General features: G+C 36.3%; 1 protein-coding gene across 1 annotated transcript in view; it reads right to left on the bottom strand.

Annotated features, from left to right (window-relative positions):
* Positions 1-8,654, bottom strand: part of LOC149222799 (HIT-type Zinc finger family protein) — a 121,845-nt gene extending 113,191 nt beyond the window's left edge. Inside the window, exons 1-3 of the mRNA XM_089385637.1 lie at positions 8,449-8,654; positions 8,172-8,243; positions 7,221-7,293 (exon numbers count right to left, since the gene is read on the bottom strand). Of these exons, the coding sequence (XP_089241763.1) occupies positions 7,221-7,293; positions 8,172-8,243; positions 8,449-8,531 (228 nt within the window). The 5' untranslated portion in view covers positions 8,532-8,654. The remainder of the gene's footprint in view (positions 1-7,220; positions 7,294-8,171; positions 8,244-8,448) is intronic.
* Positions 8,655-20,169: the final 11,515 nt, after the last annotated feature.

Genomic DNA, 20,169 nt, shown 5'->3' with positions numbered 1-20,169 from the left:
TGTCATAGTGCGAGGCCTTGACTAACAGCTCCATCTCTTCATGAGATCATGAGCTACAATGTTGGCGAGACCAATGATTTATAGACACCTTAGTCATTGTCTCTCAAGGTACATACCCACCCGAGTGTTCACTGAGTATGACCTTCTAGGACTATTCTTGTCTTGGGTTCCCAGCCCTCAAAGAATATTGGTCCTCTTGCCTACTCTTGTCTTGAATGCCCTACAAATTCTCAAAGAGTATCGGATGCCATATGATTACCTAATCCTCCCATTCTTTCTTCCCAAGTGAAGACAAGAATGGTGTGTCTATCTTGTGTCTACATTTCCATTCATGGCCTTCATCTAGACTTACAATTGTTAGTCCTAGTCTAGTGCATGATACATGAGATGGAAAAACACAATTGTCACTCCTTTGTAATCAGGGGTGATCCAAAACTCCCTCTTGATCAGGGACTAGTCAAAGCTCCCTCTTAACTAGGGACTCTTTCATTCATCAGCAAATTCTTCTTCATGGGTCCTTCAGTTGCTTGATCTCCTTCCTTTCTTTGATGTCATGAAGTCTTTGTTCAAACTTCTTCTAGGTGGGGCACCATACATTGATCACTTTCCTTCCTGATTTGTCATGTCATTGCTTCCTTTGTGGAAAGTGGATTTCTTGTCATACATCAAGTTTTCTTGTCATCTAGCTACTCCTTTGTCATTTGTCCATGCTTCAGAATACACTTCTCATGGATGCTTTGTCGTACTTGCTTGTTTACATGCTTCGACCTAGTAGCCCATCATGACTTCATCCTGATATTGCTTCAACATTGTTTTTTCTTTTGTTGGATGGCTTCTTCATCACGACATCTTTGTAGAGTAGAATCAGTTATTTGCATCTTTCATATCTCCAAGGCCTTCATAGGTGTCAAGGTTCCTTCCTTCCTTTGTCAAAGTTGTCCTACCTTCTTTCGGGAGATATCTTCAAAGTATCTTGTCAGATGGTGATTCTCGATGATCATGGTGTTCTTTACATGCTTGATCTCTTTCTTCAATTGCTTCTCTTTGGATAAATAGGTCAACCATCTTATGATCCTTGAGAGCACTTCTTCATTGCTTGCTTCCTAGACTAGTCAGCATTTCTTCTTGCTTCTTAGTCAACAACCTTATACTCCTTATGCGAGCATATCCTTTTGTTGACCTTTGTTGCATTGTAGTACATGCCTTCGAGCATGTCATTGGTGAAAGAGATTCTTTCCTACTTGATCATGTTATAGAACTATTCCCATGACTCAATAATATACAAATGATAACATGACTAAACTTTGATGCATACATACCTCATCTTGATTCTCCTTTGATCATCTTGACTTTATTTGATTGTTCATGGTGTGGCCCTTCTTGCTTCATCTTAGCTTGCCTGCTCATCATCCTTTTCTTGAATCCCATGAATGGGACTTCCCAATGAGACATCTGCTTCTTATTCATGAATCTTCTTTTGAAGATTCCATCATAGGATCTTGAAGACCCTTACCCTGCAAATGTTTCTTTCCTTTTGATGATGGAGGTCTTCTAAGATTCTTAATCATGATCAATTTCATGGATGAGGTTCTATACTAGGTATGCTCCTTCTACATGAATATCTTGAGCTATATCTACCGTGCTCCTATATTTTAGAAGATATTTCTAATCATGCATTTTGTTCTCATTATAAATGCTACTTCTACATGAGTATCTAGAACTCTATGTACTACATGCTTCTAGATTCTATAAGATGTTTCTAGCCATGCAATTTCTACTTTATTCCTACATGCTCCTATCCTACTCAAAACTTTGAAAGAAGCCTTGAAGTAAAGAGTTTGACTTAGTCATAGTAGAGATCCAGAGAATCTTCCTTCTTTTGCTTCTTTTCTTCTTCTTTCACCTCTTGAGTCATGTGAGCTTCTTCCCTCTTTCTTTTGTTGTTGTTGTCCTTCTTAAGCTTAGGACAATTCCTTTTGTAGTGTCCATATTCTTGGCATCCATAACTTTGGATTTTGGACATGTCTTTATTGTTTGTTCTTCGTGGACCAAATTTGCCAAATTTTCCCTTTCTTTTGGCCATGGTAGCAAATGTTTGCTCCTTTGATCCCATATCTTCCTTTGCTTTAAGTATGGTTTCCTTTGTCTTGCATAGAGACCACATTTCACTGAGTGTGGTTGCTTACATTTCACTGAGTGTGGTTGCTTCCTTCTTGGCATATATGCTTGATGTGAAGTTGCCCCAATCCGCATGTAGAGCATTGAGTACTACAATTGTCATTTCTCTATCAAACATGACTTCCCCAAGCTCTTGAAGTTGATCCCTCATCTCAGAGATCTTCATGAAGTAGGGAGCTATTCCTTCATTTGATATCTTCATCTTGTACAACTCATTTCTTAGAGATATCACTTCTCCGGCTGTGGATACCGAGAATAGCTCTACTAGCTTATCATAAATTTCTTTTGATGTTTCAAATTTGGAGACATAAGGAATGAGAGAGCCTTTAATTGATTCTATTAGAATCCTTTGAGCTCTTGTCTCATCCTTATTATACTTGACTAAGGCTTGAGTTTGTTCCTTAGCAGGGGTAGTGATACTCCCTTTGACATGTTCTAGGAGTTCATTCTCCTTGAGAAGTAAATCAGTCCTCTTCTTCCATGCAAGAAAGTTATTGGTACCTACCAATTTGTTGCTTTCCTTGCAAAAAGACATTGATGTATATTCAGAAGGGGACATATACTTGATAGATTTTGAGATGTAGTGGATTTGCTTTCTCCTTGAAGACTTGATGGCTTGCCTCTCTAAGATCTTGATGTTCTTCAAGTTGCCCTCTCCAAGTGGACTTGCTTGATGAAGAGATTTGCTTGGTAACTTGTAGATGATGTAGGTCCCTCTTTGATCTGCTCTTCTTTGTAGGTGCCTTTGTGTAAGGCTCTTCTTCTTGCTATGTAGTCTTCCTTGATGAATGATAGATGGTAGGCCTTCTTTTCCTTGAGTAGATTTGGCTTGATGCTTCAACTTTGTAGATGTCTTTCCTTGATGAGTGTTCTTGAGATGCCCTTTCCTTGATGTGTCACCTTAGCTTCGATACCATGTTGAAGAATCTAGGGCAAATTAGGTGTAGTGTGATTCTTCTTGACTTGATAACAATTTGTGGAGTCTTTTTACTTTTTCTTGTTAGCTTAATCTTCTTCTTATTATTATTAATGCATGTGTGTGTACTTCATCAAACTGCTACCAAAAACATAAGAACAAGAACACAAGATGTTGGCTCTCTGCCAGGGCCAAAACCTCTCTTCTCTTGAGAGGAAAACCCTTCGGTAAATTTCTCTTATTGAAGCTTCTTATTGATCAATGCCAAACCCTAGACCCTTGACTAGAATGTCCTCCAAGCACAAGTCAAGTCCTTTCTCCTTTCGGCACTTTGTTCCCCGACACTTCCTTCTTCCGGCACTTCGTCCTCCTCCTTCCGGCACTTCGTTCTACTTTCAATTGTTGGTAAACCTTGTTGCACTTGCTCTAGAAGAGGTACCTTTGATGAGACCCTTTCCTTATGATGATCCCTTCCTTCTCTTCACCAACCAACGAACTTGTATGACTGTAATGTGAGGGCTGTAACAGCAGAGACAGCCTCCTTCTCTTCGCACATGTGACTGTAATAGGCTTTAGAACAACCCTATTACCTTCGCTCTTCTTCCTTGCTTCTTCGCTTGAGTGGGAGGCCCTTTAGGCCTATGTTCTTAGCCCAAATAATGAAGTTTGTGTGACTGTGATAGAGGGCTGCTATGACAGCAAAGAGACCCTCTCCTTCTTCGCACGTGTGACTGTCTTTTAGCCCTAGAACAGACTTCCAAAGCTTCGGTATTTCTTCATCCTTCTTTGCTGCAGTTGGAGACCCTTTCTTCATCCTTCTTCACCCTTTTTCTCGGCTTCCTACCTTCGCTGATTTCAGAGAGATGGATTACGTTGTCTTTAGAGGAGTGGACAGCATCTATATATAGAGGACTGTCCCTCCTTTAGGCCGACTTGCTGTTTGTAGGCCGACTTGTTATCTTTGCTTCGGATAGCTTCTTTGGTGGCGTCTTTCCTTTGGAGGAGACTTGACTTTGCTTGGAGGTGACTTCTTTGACTCTAATACATAAGTATACCTATAGTAACATGTCCTTAAGGTCTTCAACATTTTCTTTTGACTATTTGACCCAACTATAGCACTTTAACATGTGCTAGACTTATTTCAATGAGCAAGAAACTCATTGACATATATTATAAAAATCATATTTATTTTTTGAATAAATACAAATATCAAAAGTACATTTATGAAGACCGAACCTAGTTACATTTCCTTCAACAGTTTTTGCTATAGATGGGGAATTTGTTGCTCAAATGTTGACATTTCTTAATGGATATAATACAAACACCAAAAAGTGTAATTTGTAATGAAAGGAGGTTTAAAATCAGTAATGGATGTCTCTGGCTAAGTCACTAAAACTTATTCCTGATACTGAGGTGCCTCAAAACTACAAAAGTTGATTGACTGGAACAGTAATTGAAGTAGGAGGCATGTCGGGTGCTTGGAGGGCACCCTCCTTACTAAATCAAGAACAATGTGGAGGAGATTGGAGCAGGCAGGGACAGATGAGAAATATAGCAGAACAAGCTGCTCTGAATTCTGGAGATTGATTTGCGTAACAGCGTGTCGTCCAGATTGAGGGAGAGAAGAGGTGAGTTGGTAGCTTTGACTGTCCTTGTGAAGTATGTAGGTGTTATAATACCCATCATCTTGTGCTTTTCTGTCAAACTACTAGGGCTTGCCAAGAAACATGTCACAACAATCCAAGGGCATAACATCGAAGTCAACTGTATCAATAAACAGTCCAATGGTAAAAGTGACAAAGCACCTATGCATGATAGGCATGGACAAACCTGCCTCCTTGAGTCTATCAACTACTGAGAAAACAAGTTTTTTTGGCTGCCATTGTCCGCACTCATTTGCCTGCATTTTTTGCCCAGTCTGGATATTGTGGGTGAAGAGAGCTTCCCACTCAAGAATAGTATAATTTTGAGCCATGGGGACCAATGAGGGGTTGGAGGATCTAGGATCATTAAATTCAAGTTCCTAAATTTGTTCCTCAAGATTAAGTTCTAAGATTAATTGCTGCAATTCAACAAGGAGAGCCTTGGCCTTTTTCACCTGCAAGGCACAACATTCATCTTCGGAAGGAGGCACTAGTATGATGAAATGTGGTGAAGTTTTTTTTTTTTCTAAAAATCTACCATTAGAGAAAAACACTTTTCTTACTCAGCAGATGGCAATGTTGAGGGCTCGGTGTCAACTACATTTCTTCAAAATTCAATGCAACAATCTGTTCAAAGCCTTCTTTCCCAACGATTTTGATCATTCATTTCTTCATTTTGAGTACATACGACCTTTCTATGGTCAACAACGCCCCAACCCAGACTGAGATCAATCTCTATGGATTCAATTTGGACACTAAATCAGTATCGTTTTATCTTAGTAACTAGTTGGAATAGAAATGGTCTTGTCAGCTTTCACTTTTCCCTGCAAGTCAGCTTGTTTCCTAAAACTATGTTCCTCTTATTTTCTAGGGCACGATTTCAGAGTCTCTTCCTTGCCCCACATACTCAATCTAAACCCTAACAGGCTAGACAAATACTAAAAAATAATATTGTTAATAAAAAACGATAGTTGAAGCTCACCAAATTTGAAGGCATCTATGCTTCAATCATATTGGGTTTGAGGCATGGTATGTAACTCCACCACCCCAACCCGGCCCCCTTCCCCCCACAACTCAAGCCCAATCAATTCCCCGGCTCTCAAAATCACTTCTGCTCTAATAACATGTCAACTTTTCAGAGCACACTTGTACTGGGGACAACACTAGAAAACTTACACTGTAAATTCACTTCTGGATCACTTGAATTTACACTACAAGTTCACATCTAAATCACTTGATTTTGTATTTCATAGTAGCACAGATTTATGGTACTATTTGTTTCAAATTTGGTTGTTAAGGATAAGGATAGAATCTAAACGTCCAGCCAAAAGTAGATTACCACAAAATAAACAAATCTTATCACAAAACTGTCTATATTATCTTAGCTTAACCTGACTATTTTCGCAAAATAGGGCACCAATCTAAAATGGAAAGCAGACATTCTAACAAAATTATGGACTCAAAACTCAACAAGAAGCGACTCACTAGTCTCATTCAGTAAATCTAGTTGAAATCTACTGTTGCTATACTTTTTTGTTTCAATACATTTTTAATCTAACAGTTTATTGAATACCCCATTGATTGTTTTTTTTGGCTTGGTATATGCCTTTCAAATAAGAGCTTAATCTTGTCTTTTAAAGTCCGTTTGTCTTCAGTGTTACTTCATATCTATTCTGTGATACTTTGTGCTTGAGTTTACCATTTGGAAATATTCTTACTCACAGCAATGTGCTTAATCCTCTGAATCAGTGTCCCTGTCAAAATTGTGCTATCAGTTCTCTCAGAAAGCCTAATTCAAAATATGAGGTATCAAAAGGATAATGAAAATTTGATAACAAGTTTATGATCTATTTACTAATTTAGTATTATCCCAACACCAAAACTCTGCTGCACTGAAACACCTAAATAGTCATTCATTGCCCAATCACAAATTGTTGAGTCATACAAAAGCATGGTAGCGTTTTGCAAACATTTGAAGTATAAGATGCATAAAACCTAATGCTTGTACAATAAGTTGTTGCCAATGTCAGCAACACGAGATGTTAACATATGAGCAAGACAGCATGAAGCACCACAACACAGTTTTTCTATTTATGGGCCCAATCAGATACCCTACCAACGTAACAGATAAAGACCAAATTATGATTGGATACCAGTACTTAGAATTGCTTCATTCCAATGTCAATGTCAAGACCTAAAATTTCTACTTACACCGTCACAGGAATGTTTTCTCTCTAAAAGTAATGATTTTTGCTAAACTTCTAATCCCTCGACAACCACCCAAAGTAAGATCCCTGAGTACACCTATAGCCTCTAGTAAAGAAGGCAGAAGTATAAAAGGATAGAAATTCCCATTACCTTGCCTATCCCTTAATAATGCGAATTTTCTCAAGAACAATCAATCTCCATAGTAAAACAAGTTAATTAGCCATTTTCATTCCACCAATTGTTCTAAATTTACGAAAAGACGTATAGAAGGATACCTTGTAGCATGGAAGTGAACAATAGCGCACATTACAGCGAGGGCAAGTGTATTGGGAAAATTGCTTTTCACATCTGCACAGAAACAGAATCACCAAGTAACTATCATATTTGATAGCAACAAAACAGTTCAGTGACAAAGTAGAACAACTTGGATTGCTAAAATTGAGACCCTTCCAATCAGCATGTACTTGAATATCATGTTTGTCAATGAGGGAAATACAACCATATTGATCTTCTTGCAAGCAAATGTATGATTCTCTAACATAATCCCTCTGACAAACACCAATGAATCTGACCTACAACTCATCAGAAGAGGCAGCCAATTCAAGCATATAATTCATAAAAAAATAGAAATAATAAGAACCCAAAAAGCCCTAATTGGTCGAGTCATTGTTATTAAAGTGACTTTGCTATTAAGTTTAAAGTGACTTTGCTATTAAGAGGTCACGGGTGCAATTCAAGCATATAATTTATTAAAAAAATTCATAAAAAATAGACATAATAAGAACCCGAAAAGCCCTAATTGGTCGAGTCAGTCCCTTTGCTATTAAGAGGTCTCGGGTCCAATTCTCTTAACAATTCTCTTCTCTGAAGTCATCCTTTACAAACATAGGCTTCACAACAAGAAGTCATCCTTTACAAATATTCAGTAGATGACCCAGGTTTAAAAATAAAAAATAAAATACTATCAGTAACCATCGATAGAAAAGAATAACTGGCAATGCTTACTTTAACCCTGAAATGTACCTCAACAGCTGATTATTTACATATCCCAAGCAAGCAAAAAGCATGATGGTAACTACTAACCGGTATCGTTTCCCTACTTGGTATTGTTTGAAATCATGCCAAGGAAAATCCAAGTAATATGCTGCTAATAAATATCGTTTCTTTAATGGTTGCTCTGAAAACAACATATAAAGTTCGAAACTGAAATACAAGGAAAAACATACACTCGACATATAAATCGTTGTTCAGGTGGTGCATGTGCTGCCGATGCTCCTGCTGATTTCGACTCGGCCATACTGCCAGAGTGGGAAAACTCGATTTGAATTCTCTATCGATTTATCGATTTCAGTCCCTTATTTTCATATTCAAATCTACCAACCCAGAGACAAAAATTAGACTTTTAGTTGTGCAAATTGTACTACTGTAACTCGCAATCCTCTAGGGGCATATGCAATTGGACTAATTTTAACCCAAGAGCTAGAAGAGGCAAAGCATTCTCACAGTCTCAGCATATTACTGAAAACAAATCCAGATATCAACCAAGAGTAGTGTTCTCTCCCACCTGTGTGCTGTCCATACATCATCAAACAGGGGCCACGGTTGAAGAATGATCTCGAAAATTATACCGTCTTCTAAACCCCCTGGTTGGGGGCACCGAACTTACTCTAATACTTTTAACGATAGACATTCAAAAAAATTGCGTAAAACGTAATTATCTAACAAAGCTTTACAAAATCCTGCTTATTGTTTATAGTGTTGTATAAGTGTATCTAACTCGTTATAATTTTTTTCACTCATTTTATTGGAAATTTAAATTTTATCATTTTATTGAATTTAATATAGCTCAAAACCTTGAAAAAAAATGTTATAAATTATATCTCGGGAAATTATTTTAAATAAAAGAGGGGGTATGAGTACTTTTTTTCTAACGCCTTGTTTATGTTTAAAACTTTTGTCATTGATCAAAGTATATAAATAAAGAATTGTAAGTTTATTATTTATCTTAATTCTAAATCGACCAAGTGTTGAGAGGGATCAAATGTCTCTTTTGAGGTGCAAACCTCTTTTAGAGTGAAAAGAGATTTGATCTCTCTTAGCGCTTTGTAGATCGTGAATTAAGATGGATCTAGATTGGTTTAATTATTAGTCTTTATGGGAAAAAACCATGAGTTAAAAATACCATGGGTTGGAGTCCAAAAATGTTAAACATGACATTATAACATCTCTACCATACTGGGCTAGATAATTTTTTATTTTTTTTACTAAGTCAAAATGTTAAACATTACAACATTGCTATCACACTGGGTTGGAGAGCATCTCTCGACGCAATGATCATTAATGGTAGACATAAAAGGATATTTTTTTGAGAATTTTTTTTTTTATTAATTGTCAATATAACAAATCTGGTTCATCTTAATCCCAATCTATGAAGCTCCAAGAAGGATTAAATATCTTGAGGTGCAAATCTTTTTTTGAGTACAAAACATGAGGGGAGTTTTGCACCTAGAGAGATTTGAACCCTCTTAGCACATGATACATTGAAGGTTAAGATGGATCTAGAATATTTTATGTTAAACCTCAAGTTGTTATAATGTTATTTCTTTTTTTTAATGTGGTTCACGGACACTGAGTGGTCGCTACATCCACGGGAAAATCCAGTTAGATCAACCTAAAGAGATCTACCAGCCAGCCAAACTAGCAAGGCCTAACCCCAAGGGCATCGAAGAGATTTGATCTTATGACCTCCCGATTGGTGAAGTACTTAGCAATGGGAACTCGACCAACTGTGTTGTCCCTTGGGGCTGTTATAATGTTCTTTCAATGTTGAACAAATCATATTTGTTTTCTTTTATTTTTCTTAAATTTATAACTATGTAATAAATAAGTTATGGTATCATACTACTTTATTCTTGAAATTTAATTTGTCACTTTAGTTGTAGTAAATGGAATGTCCATAGGAGTAAAAGAGATTTTAACTTTTCATTTTTTATCCTCGTAACCTCAAATCCCACGATTAGGGCAAATAAAATATTGAAGACATACTTTCTTAGTAATAGTAAGAATTCATCATTTTCAATGTTCTCTTTTGTGTGACTCACTATCATGGTAGAAAGGCTACCCTAGGAACGATATCCATCTATATTCTAGCATCATTATTTTCTTAAACTCTGAATATCCCATGCCCCACAACACATACGCTTGAAAGAAACACTAAAAGGATTAGTGTATGTATTGTAGATGTAAGATAAGTACTTGGAGGGAGATGGTTATTCAACCACTTTCCTCGTTGCAGAGAAGACAACAATTCATAACCTGGAAAGAAATCGAAAGAGAGTTTACGTGTGTAGTGTATTGTACACGTAAGATACATACTTGAAAGTGTTGGAGTATTCTAACGATGTATTTTATTCCTCCCCACTGAATAGATTTCCATTTCATGAGCTAACTCTCTCTGAAAGGTCTTATGCATCATCAAATATGGAGAAATCTTCCTTGAGATCATGCTTTGCCAAAATTAATATATGTGTACATGAGATTACTTAATACTTCTATTATTGTGTTTTTTAATTGAGCTTGTCTGATTTTTTTGTTGTCTTTTAATGTAACATTATCTAACACTAATGTGATGACATTTACCCCATACCAAGCTATAGAGCACCTCTTGGCAAAAACATCACATACATTTAGGACACTTTCTACAAAATAAAATCTTTTATTAGGACAATTATTGGTCAAACAAGAAAATCAGCATTCGTGTCGATTACAAATACAAAAAATGCCCTAGATCACATGAACATGTTATAATTCTACTTCAAAGTCCACAAAAGTATACCTTGTTCAAAATTAAAGGGTTGTAAAGGCCTATAACATCAATGCAATATATTGTAAGGAAAAGATCATGTTGTAATTGAAATCAAATTCGAGTTGAGTGGATTTCCTTGACATTGTTAGGTAGCCCTCCTTAACCCTTGTTGTATGATTCTATCTTGAAAACATCTACTTCTCAACTATCATTCTCCTACAACTACTTTCCTTGAGAAATCGGCAATAGACCTATGGTCGTATACAACTAGGCCTCCTATATTAAGAAACTAGGCAAAAAAAACTTGTTTGACTCCACCAAAGATTTGCACGGATTTTGGAGTTTGAAAAGTCATGCTTTTTGGTTCAATCTATGTCGCCATAACTTCTTGTGTTTGGGCTTGTCAAATAACCAATTATAGTTGTCAACCAACTTGGAGGCTTGAGAAAAAAATCAAATCTAATTCTTATATAAATTGATTGGATGTCAAACACCCAATTTGAACATGAAGGAGTATGGAACTAAAAATTTAGTAAGATTTAAGACCACCTAATTTGGATTATTCATCTTGAATATCTTAGTGTGATCTTGGCAAGAATTATAATTCCTAATACTAGAATCAAAGATATCCAAGTTCATCTTAATGCCCTTTTCAAAAAATTATAATGCCAAAACTAGGATGAATCAATCAGAGGCTTCTCATCATAGAATATAACATGTGACCAACATAAAGATTGCTCATTATAAGACAAGATGAACATAAAGTTATGGCCTTTCTATCTCGAGAATGAATTTTACAACATCCCAAAATTTCCATATGCTTTAATCCATGAGCTTACCTTTGTTTTTAACTTATTTAAGATAAGAGCAAGTGATTATAGGTTCAACCTCAATTGTTCCCTTTTTCATGAGGGAGCACCTTGATGGATACAATTCCATTGGAGTACTTACAAGCTTCATTGTCACTAAGATAATGAATGAACGACAAAACATACAAGAACTAAGTGTAAGAATGATTATATTTTTTTCTTTGAAAATTTATCTTTATATTCCATACGTGTTTTGGTCCTCAATGGGCTTTTAGACAACAAGGCTCGAAGCCATTACAAGGATATACTCATTATGAGCTCAACATGTCACATGTGGGAATTGAACCCAAGTGGGGACGATAACAACATTACTCCCAACCAAGCGAGCTACATCCAATTGATAACAATGAGTCTTTCTAATACACATGGCTTTCATTCTCTTAGTGTACAATACAATTTCCAAATAACTTTGAGGAATCCTTTCCTTCTCTCAAAATTAATCCATAGAAAAATCCTAAGCAATGTTTTCTAGCTCATGATATGCATTGGCTAAAGGAACCCATCAAGATGAGCAATTAACATATATGGCAAGGGGTCACAAGTGTGGGGTGGATCCTCTTCAATCCTGAAGGAAGAATGGTAGTAACCTACACTTGGGGGGCTTGGACAAGCTTCGAATAATGTTATGCAACCAGCTCACAAAAAGATAGAAAAGATATACTCACCTAGATTTCCTTTTGATGGGTATCTTGGGTGGAAATTTTGGCTAAGGGACGCTGCCTCGTTTCTAATATTTGCTAGACGTATAGGGTGCTTGTTGAGTCCTTCCTAATTCTGCTAGTTACAGACTTCATCTTTAGCCTCAACATCCTCAATTTCTTGATTTTACTAATGGAAAACATAGATGTTATGGAACTTAGGAGATCCCTAAGAAGACACAAGGAATACATCTTCTAACACCCCTATGTCTATGTGACCTCTCTAAACATTTTGCATGACTAAGCCACTCACTGTAATTGCTGATTAATAACGAGAGTGTCTTGTCTCTCGATCTTGGTGACAAGAGAATGCATACTTGAGTAACATGAATCGTACTTTTGACATTTGAGGAAATAACTAACTAAACTTAATCATAAACATAAGAAAATCATTAGTCATATATCTGTTTAAACCACCAATCAATAATGTTTAATTAATTACAATTAAAATAAATCACAATCAACAATAGTTTAAAATTGATAATTACTAATTGAATTACAAAATAAATATAATTATATAACAATATCATAAAATAAATATAATTATAAATAGTATTTGTTACCATCACTGTTATAATTATATAACAATATCATAAAATAAATATAATTATGAATAGTATTTGTTACCATCACTGTTATAATTATATAAGGGTGTTATTATAAATATATACAAAGTGAGTATGAGTTATTAAAACAAAACAATCATGCTATGAAGAAGGAAACGAGGGAAATAGAAGTCTAGGCCTGAGTCACCACCATACAATCACTGCCTTAACACCGCTTAAATAACAAAATATAAATTTTACTTAACTACTACCACCAAAGGGGAATGCCTTCTCTGAAACAGTAACTTCATGAGGAGGCAACCCTGAGAAGATTTCCTTTAAGAAGGAGAATCCAAGGAAAAGGGTGGTGTGTGGGGTTGCAGACAACTTTTTCGACCCAGTCATTGGTTTTTAGTGGGTTTTATTGAACTATCCACCTTGGAGGTTATAAATGTGCACTGAAGGAGACAGAACCCACGAACCAAGTGCTTACTGGGAGCTAAAAACCACCTGTAGGTGCTTGCTTCCAGTTTAAAAACCACCTGTAGTTGCTTACCAAAATTGATAAACCACGTGAATATTGTGCTTATTCTAGTTGACAAACCACCTGTAAATTACTTTTGTTTCTCCTATCAATCAGTAACTCTGCATAATGGAGTCAGATACTCAAGCCTGAAAATGGCACGGGGGTGGCAAGTCGACGAGGAAATTCGTGATTGCCTACGGTTGGGTGGTTAAGTGACGTCTATTCTCCAAGATACGAGCAAAAAATCCACCAGCCCAGATGAGTTAAATTCACTCAACGCTAATTCTAGAATTTGTAATTCAAGTGACAAAATGCATGGCATAAAATGTGTGTTATGGTAACAGCGCCCTAGACTTGTCCGGACAGAACAGGAATAGGTATGGACGCAGACATATGATAACAATGAACAGGAGCAGCAATGGAAGAAGACCCATGGTATTGACGTCCACGGTTTTACCATGTGCATATTTCGACGGAGCTGCTCAACATGGGATATGCGCATGCGGTATTTATATCAAAACAGCAAATGATCAGGTATTGAAATTTATTGGAAAGTTGGATCCGGGTCCAATAACAGAGCTGAAGCGGTGGCTTTAGCGGGTCTTCTTTCCTTTTGTATCTTTCTTGACATTTCGAATTTACAAATCTATAGAGACTCGAGGGTAATAACTGATCATGTTTTGAAAAAACACTACATGGATGGCTGGATAGGATTGCAGCGATATGGAACAACAGGGAGGACTACACTATTCTCACATTGACAGGGACATGAACAAAAACGCTGATACATTATCTAAAATGGGCCTAACTTCTCCCCAAGGCATTTGGAGGATACAGATCAAAACGGACAGCAACAACTTCCAGATCCAGGGCTTTTGTCTTCCGGGGATATAACTTCTATTCAATGATAAATATTCTGGTATGTTTTTTCAAATTTGGCCATACAATGGCATATCTCACAGCGAAAATGTGCACATATATATTTTGCAATCATGAAAATCTTTTTGTTTTCTATATTAATTGACCTAATATATCCATCTCCACTCAGTCAATGTGTAATATATATAAGACATCTTTCAAATGTTTTTTTGTCAAATCTCAAAGATGTGGTTTGGTCCACACAACAGTCTATGCAAATGGCAGTATTAGCCGATACATGTATGCTTATAAGAACCAAAACATAAATATAATATAAATATATAGCTTTTTTCGTGCCGGAAAAAATCGTTTACGTGTTCCTGAAAATTACTGTCTTTTATGAAATTGCTTTCATTGACCTGTGTTACTAATTGGCATAAGTTTCTCAAACTGTTAATATTTGGTTAACAAATATTTTATTCGCTAATGGAAAGAGGATAAAACCTAATAAGTTTTCAATATTGAAAACATTTGACATGCATGCACACAAAATTTTTCCCCCGTGTCATTTTCTGAATTTTATTAAAGGTCTGAAAAGTACCCGATTCATGCCTTTGTTAATTATTCCCTTCTATCATTATGGAGTAAATAAGATCATAAAATTTAATTACGCAGGCTCTAAAAATAGAAATACATAATAAGGACAAAGATTTAGTTTATACAAAAATAAATAAAAGCGCACACTACGTGCGGATTGGCAATAGGGAAGAACATTTCATATCCTTCCTTGGGTTTTAAAATTGACTTCATTCTTTGGCAATAGGGAAGAACATTTCATCTCCTTTTTTGGGTTTTAAAATTGACTTCATTCTTAATAGAATGTGTTGCTTCTCATATCATTTACCACAAATCCACAACCACATGTCGCTCTCGATTTAGGGAAAGAAAGAAAATTATTTTAATGTTTACAAGGCTAAAGATAGCTTATGGGACAGATTGCTTCTTCATTTGCTTGATGTATTTGGCCCTTTTCCTGTGAAGCCTCACAATAAATGCGCCCAAATTCTCGACAAACCCCTCGCTAAATAGATTATCCCAAGGGCTAGATGCTAGCATATCTGCACAACTTTCCATGTTGTATTTGAAGGCCTCACATTCTAAAATGAAATGTTGTTCTATTTCCACTTTTCCGGAAGAACAAAAAATGCATACTCTTTCCTCTCACACTTCTTTTGACCTTTTCTAGCGCCCTGTTTCACAACGGAGTTGATGAGAATTAGTCCTTAACTGAGCAATAAGAATTTTGGCTCTCCAAGAGATATTGGCTTCTATGTATGCTTTCGGTTGATGAGAATGAGTGGGATTAAACACATCAATATAATATTTTTTCTTTCTTCCTAGCTCCTTATCCCAAGTATGTTTGTGGAACTTATCCATAACAAAAGCTTTTATCTCTTTGATGTTTATGGGACACGTGTTCAAGCAAATATCCCATTTACTAAACCATTTGTATTTTACTGCATCCAAGTCTTTTTTTGTTGCACAATATGTCATTAAAGACAACCTTAGGCCATCTACCTTCTTCCATTTGCTATTTTTTTTTAAATACCTTGTGACTCGCACCATAGCAATTGCTTCAATAGGAGCAACCCCTGTTTCACTTAACAAGATAACATAAGGAACTGCACTTTTAATATTGAATTTGTTTGTAATCAAACACTTCTGAATTTTCTCAATTTGTTTCCACTACATGTCGGATGTACTGCTGGCCCATAGTTCACAACCATAGAGAATCACCAAAATCACTAGAAGCCCAAAAAGAGTTTGAGTGGTTTTCAAGTCCCATAACTCTGCCTCTCTACATCTATTTTGAAAAGCATAAAATGCTTTCCAACCCCCCAAAGTTCTTTTATTTCCATAACCATCCCAGCTTAGATTTTTGTTAAAGTCAATTCCGAGGTATTTTTAATCCACAACTTCTTCCAGAATGTTGCCTTCAAAGTAGAACTTATGCTGGTTATGTTTTCTTTTTTCAGAGAAAACCAATACTTTCGTTTTGTTGATATTGACTTGCATCCCCACACATCTACAAAAATGCTCAAGGGATTGTAAGTGCTCTTGCAAACCAAGAGCCGATTTAGCAATTAGAATAAGGTCATCTTCATGTAAAAGAATCCTTATAACAAACTTGCCCAAATAGTTACCATCACCCCCTTGCGAATTTAACCTCTCCTCAAGCTTGTCGATATATAAACCAAAAGGGGTAGTAGATAATGGGAAACCTTGCTTGACCTCGATATCGCTTCTAAAACTTTCAGAATACCTGTTGAAGTTCTAATTTTGACTTTCACTTCTTCATACAACCTATGCACAATTGCTCTTGAGTGTTTAAGAACCCCAAGTTCCTCCATTCTGTGTCAAAGCTTATCCCTAGGAATTGTGTCAAACGCTTTTCTGAAATCAACAAAGCAAAAAAAGACTTCTTCCTTTTTCTCCCAAACTTTTTCAATGATGTGCCTTAAAGTTATACAATGATCAACTATGGAATGATTATGTCTAAAACCTGCTTGCCCTTTAACACGCTTATCTCTTTCTTCTGCCCACTTGCTAATTTTATTTTCTAGCATGCTTCCAAATAGGTTTGCAAACAAAGGGGTTATCATTATGGTCCTATAATTGGAGGGATTATTGACATCACTGCTCTTGAAAAGAGGTATTGCCAGACTAGTTGCCTAATCTATGGGGAGCCCCTGTTGTATGATGTTGTTGAAAATTTTTGTAATGTGAGGTGCAAGAATTTTTTAGCCCCGCTTTAGATATTCTGCTTGGAGTTCAGCTAAGTCTTTTGCTTTTCCAACACCCAACTTCTTGATACCCATCTCTACCTCTTGCACTGTGAAGATTTCAATATCGGTGTTGACCAAGGGGGGAGGGTCAACCTCGGGATCATGTTCATAGAGTTGTCTTGCATAGTCAAACCATTTAGAAGATGTAATACTATTTCTAGTTTGTATCTTTCTCCGTTGGAGCTCCTTCCAAAATAATTTGGGATTATTTTCCCCAAGGAAGATTAGTTCTTCCTTCCTTGAAACCGTGAAATTGGCCTTTTTCTTGCTTAATAATTGCTTGTAAGCTTTGAGATTTATGTTATCCTTGTTTGACTCTTTCCACATTCTCCTTGCCTTTTTGCATTCCTCGTCAAGTCAAGCATTAACTGGAAAGAAATTTGTTCTAGACTTCTTATTTTTTTCTCTTTTTCACTCTGCAAGTGCACATTGAATTAAATGTGTTAATTCATGACTACAAAGGCCGTGAATTGTGATTTTATCCTTCTTGAAGAGGCTCTCTAGCGACATTTTGAAGGTATTACAATTTTCTGGAGTCAAAAGAATTCTGCCCTTTGGGGGATTTTGTTGGACATGCTGAATTTTTTACTCTAATTGCTTATTTCTAGTCCAAGAGAAACTTAAATAAATTGGTTTCTAATATGATTTTAAGTCCCAAAGCTAATCTCCAATAAAAAATCCCTCCATTTTCTTACACAAACCATGGGAGAAAATTACATAATCTTCTACACTTTCTCCATTGTAAGTATTGCAAGTGAAATTACTAGACTTTGCCCATATATTCAAGCCATTACAAATGACTAAATCAAAGGCCTCAGATAGAGTAAGCAATTGTTCACCAAAGAGATTGCAGCCCTTGTCCTCTGAAATTATTTCCCACTGATGATTACTCTCTTCTATAAGCCAAATAGGGTCGCAGTCTTCTTTACAACAAAGAATGCTAGCTTGCTCACTCGTAGTCCTAACATTGAAATCACCCACTATAAGGACTTCACCTAGTTGAGAATATGTTGCAATATCTATTTTTAAGGCTGCAAAGGGATCTTTTTTGTCAAGCCCTCTACCTTTGTAGATTTTTGAAACTTGCGGCGCAAAATAAGATGCTACAATTCTGATGTGGTTTCAATTTTCTGAATTTTAAACCAAATTAATTGTTTATTTGAGTCTTCTTTTTCTAACTGAATGATACGACCTTCTTTCTCCCTCACTAAAACCATGATACCCCCATGCCCTTTGCCATTCCCTGCTGCCTTGTTCCACACTGCTATCTTCCAGTATCCCTCAAGCAGAGGTGTCTTGCACCCTTCATGCTCATGTGTTTCTATGAGGCAAATTATGTCTTTATCCTCTGCAATAGGCCCTAACCCAATTCGTCGTCTCCATGGGTAACCTCTGCAGTTCCAACAAAATAATCTTAAGGAAACCTAGGTATGACTTGATTGCTATTTATTTTGACATGCAAGACTCACATTTGAGTCTTTGTCCCTACTTACCCATACTGACCTTGCTTCCTAATTTCCCGTTGAAGAGTTTGTTGCCTCTTCTTTATTACTATCTTGTTGCTCTGCTTTGGAAGGAGGTCCAAATCGCGCTATCACAACTTTACCTTTATCAATCCATGCTCTCTTGCCTTCATCTCTTGTTGCCCTAACCTTTAACATTTCCTCCCTCCTTTCCTCCTGTTGTTTTGCAATTAAATCTTCTTCTAAAAAAGCGAGAACCCCTCAAGAGATGCTTCTTGCTTAGAATAATATATTTATCATGCAAGCTAGGCATGATGAATTTTATGGGCATGGCTCTCTCACAATTAAACTTACCCACCCTCCATTCTTGGCATATTTTTCGTTGCCATAGCAACTTGTCTTTCAAGAAGTCTCTTGCAAGATCAAGAGTATATTCATTTTTCCCATAGTCTTTCATCCCTTTAATAATTATGTTTGCTGCTCTATTTTGTCTTTCCTTGCCTTCTCTATCTTGCATGTTGTCAACCCAAATGTTTGTTTCTCCTTCTTTATTAGAAGAATTGCTAATAACTTGAGCCCAAGTTTTGGAAACTTTGGTGGAATCTCCCTTCCTTTCTTCTCTTGCTTTCTCTTCATGGTTGTCTATTTGGGCAATCATTTTCCCTTTATCCTGGGATGATTTCACATTCACCTCCTATGTACTTTCCACTATAGATTTCTTTATGTTTTTCACATCCGCCTTCATGCGTTGCCATTTTGTCTTCCCTATCAGGAGAGATTCCTGTAGCAATGCGACTTGTTCTTTCAAAACTTTATTTCTTTCTACTAAAGCCTTGTTCTCAGCTATTATTATATGAATTTTATGATCTATTTCCTGCTCTCTAGCTTCTAAAACCTCCAACCTTTATTTTGCATTTAAAAATTATTTCACATAAAGATTAGATGACCAGGTGAGAGGTGTGGATGTGGGACTATATAAGGCAGAATCATCAATGACTTTTCCAATAGACTTCTTGTTGCCACATGCTTGTAGAGGGGCCTTGTTTGAGTGCTTATTGCAAAGGGCCCGTGTACTTTTTCTTTGAGACCATTTTTTCCTTGTCTTCTCACATTTTAGATGGGCTAGTATTCATTTTAAAATGCTTTAATATTGTTTGGCATTAACCCAAACCCACTTCCCAGCTTTGAGAGATGAGAGATGTCGAACCTTTGAATAACTTCGGCCTATTTACAAATTAAAACAATGTGCATTCGTGTGATGAGTTGAAACAAGTTCACAGTTAGCATGAGATCCATTTACTTTGTTAATAAAATGTGCCCATAGTGCACATTAGATTATTTAATATATAGCTATACATATTGGTGTTGAATTATACTTATATGTGTTTTACAAAGTTATATGTTATAAAATATAGGCTTATATAATTAGATTTGTTGTGTAGTATATATGTGTGTTTCATTTCTTTTGAAAAATTGAGTTGTGCTAACCTTTTTCTTGTTATTAAGACATGATCCATAGTGCACATGAGAGTAATTATTATATAGATGTAAATTCAATACATATTGTATTAATTTATATATATGTGTTATATAAAATTACATAAATCATGTGCT

The sequence above is a fragment of the Pinus tabuliformis genome, chromosome Q, assembly GCF_031772625.1.
Source record: "Pinus tabuliformis cultivar Carrire ecotype Pingquan chromosome Q, CPIR1, whole genome shotgun sequence".
NCBI lineage: Eukaryota > Viridiplantae > Streptophyta > Pinopsida > Pinales > Pinaceae > Pinus > Pinus tabuliformis.
Note: the sequence above shows the minus strand (reverse complement) of the source record. Positions and strands in the feature narration are given on the sequence as shown.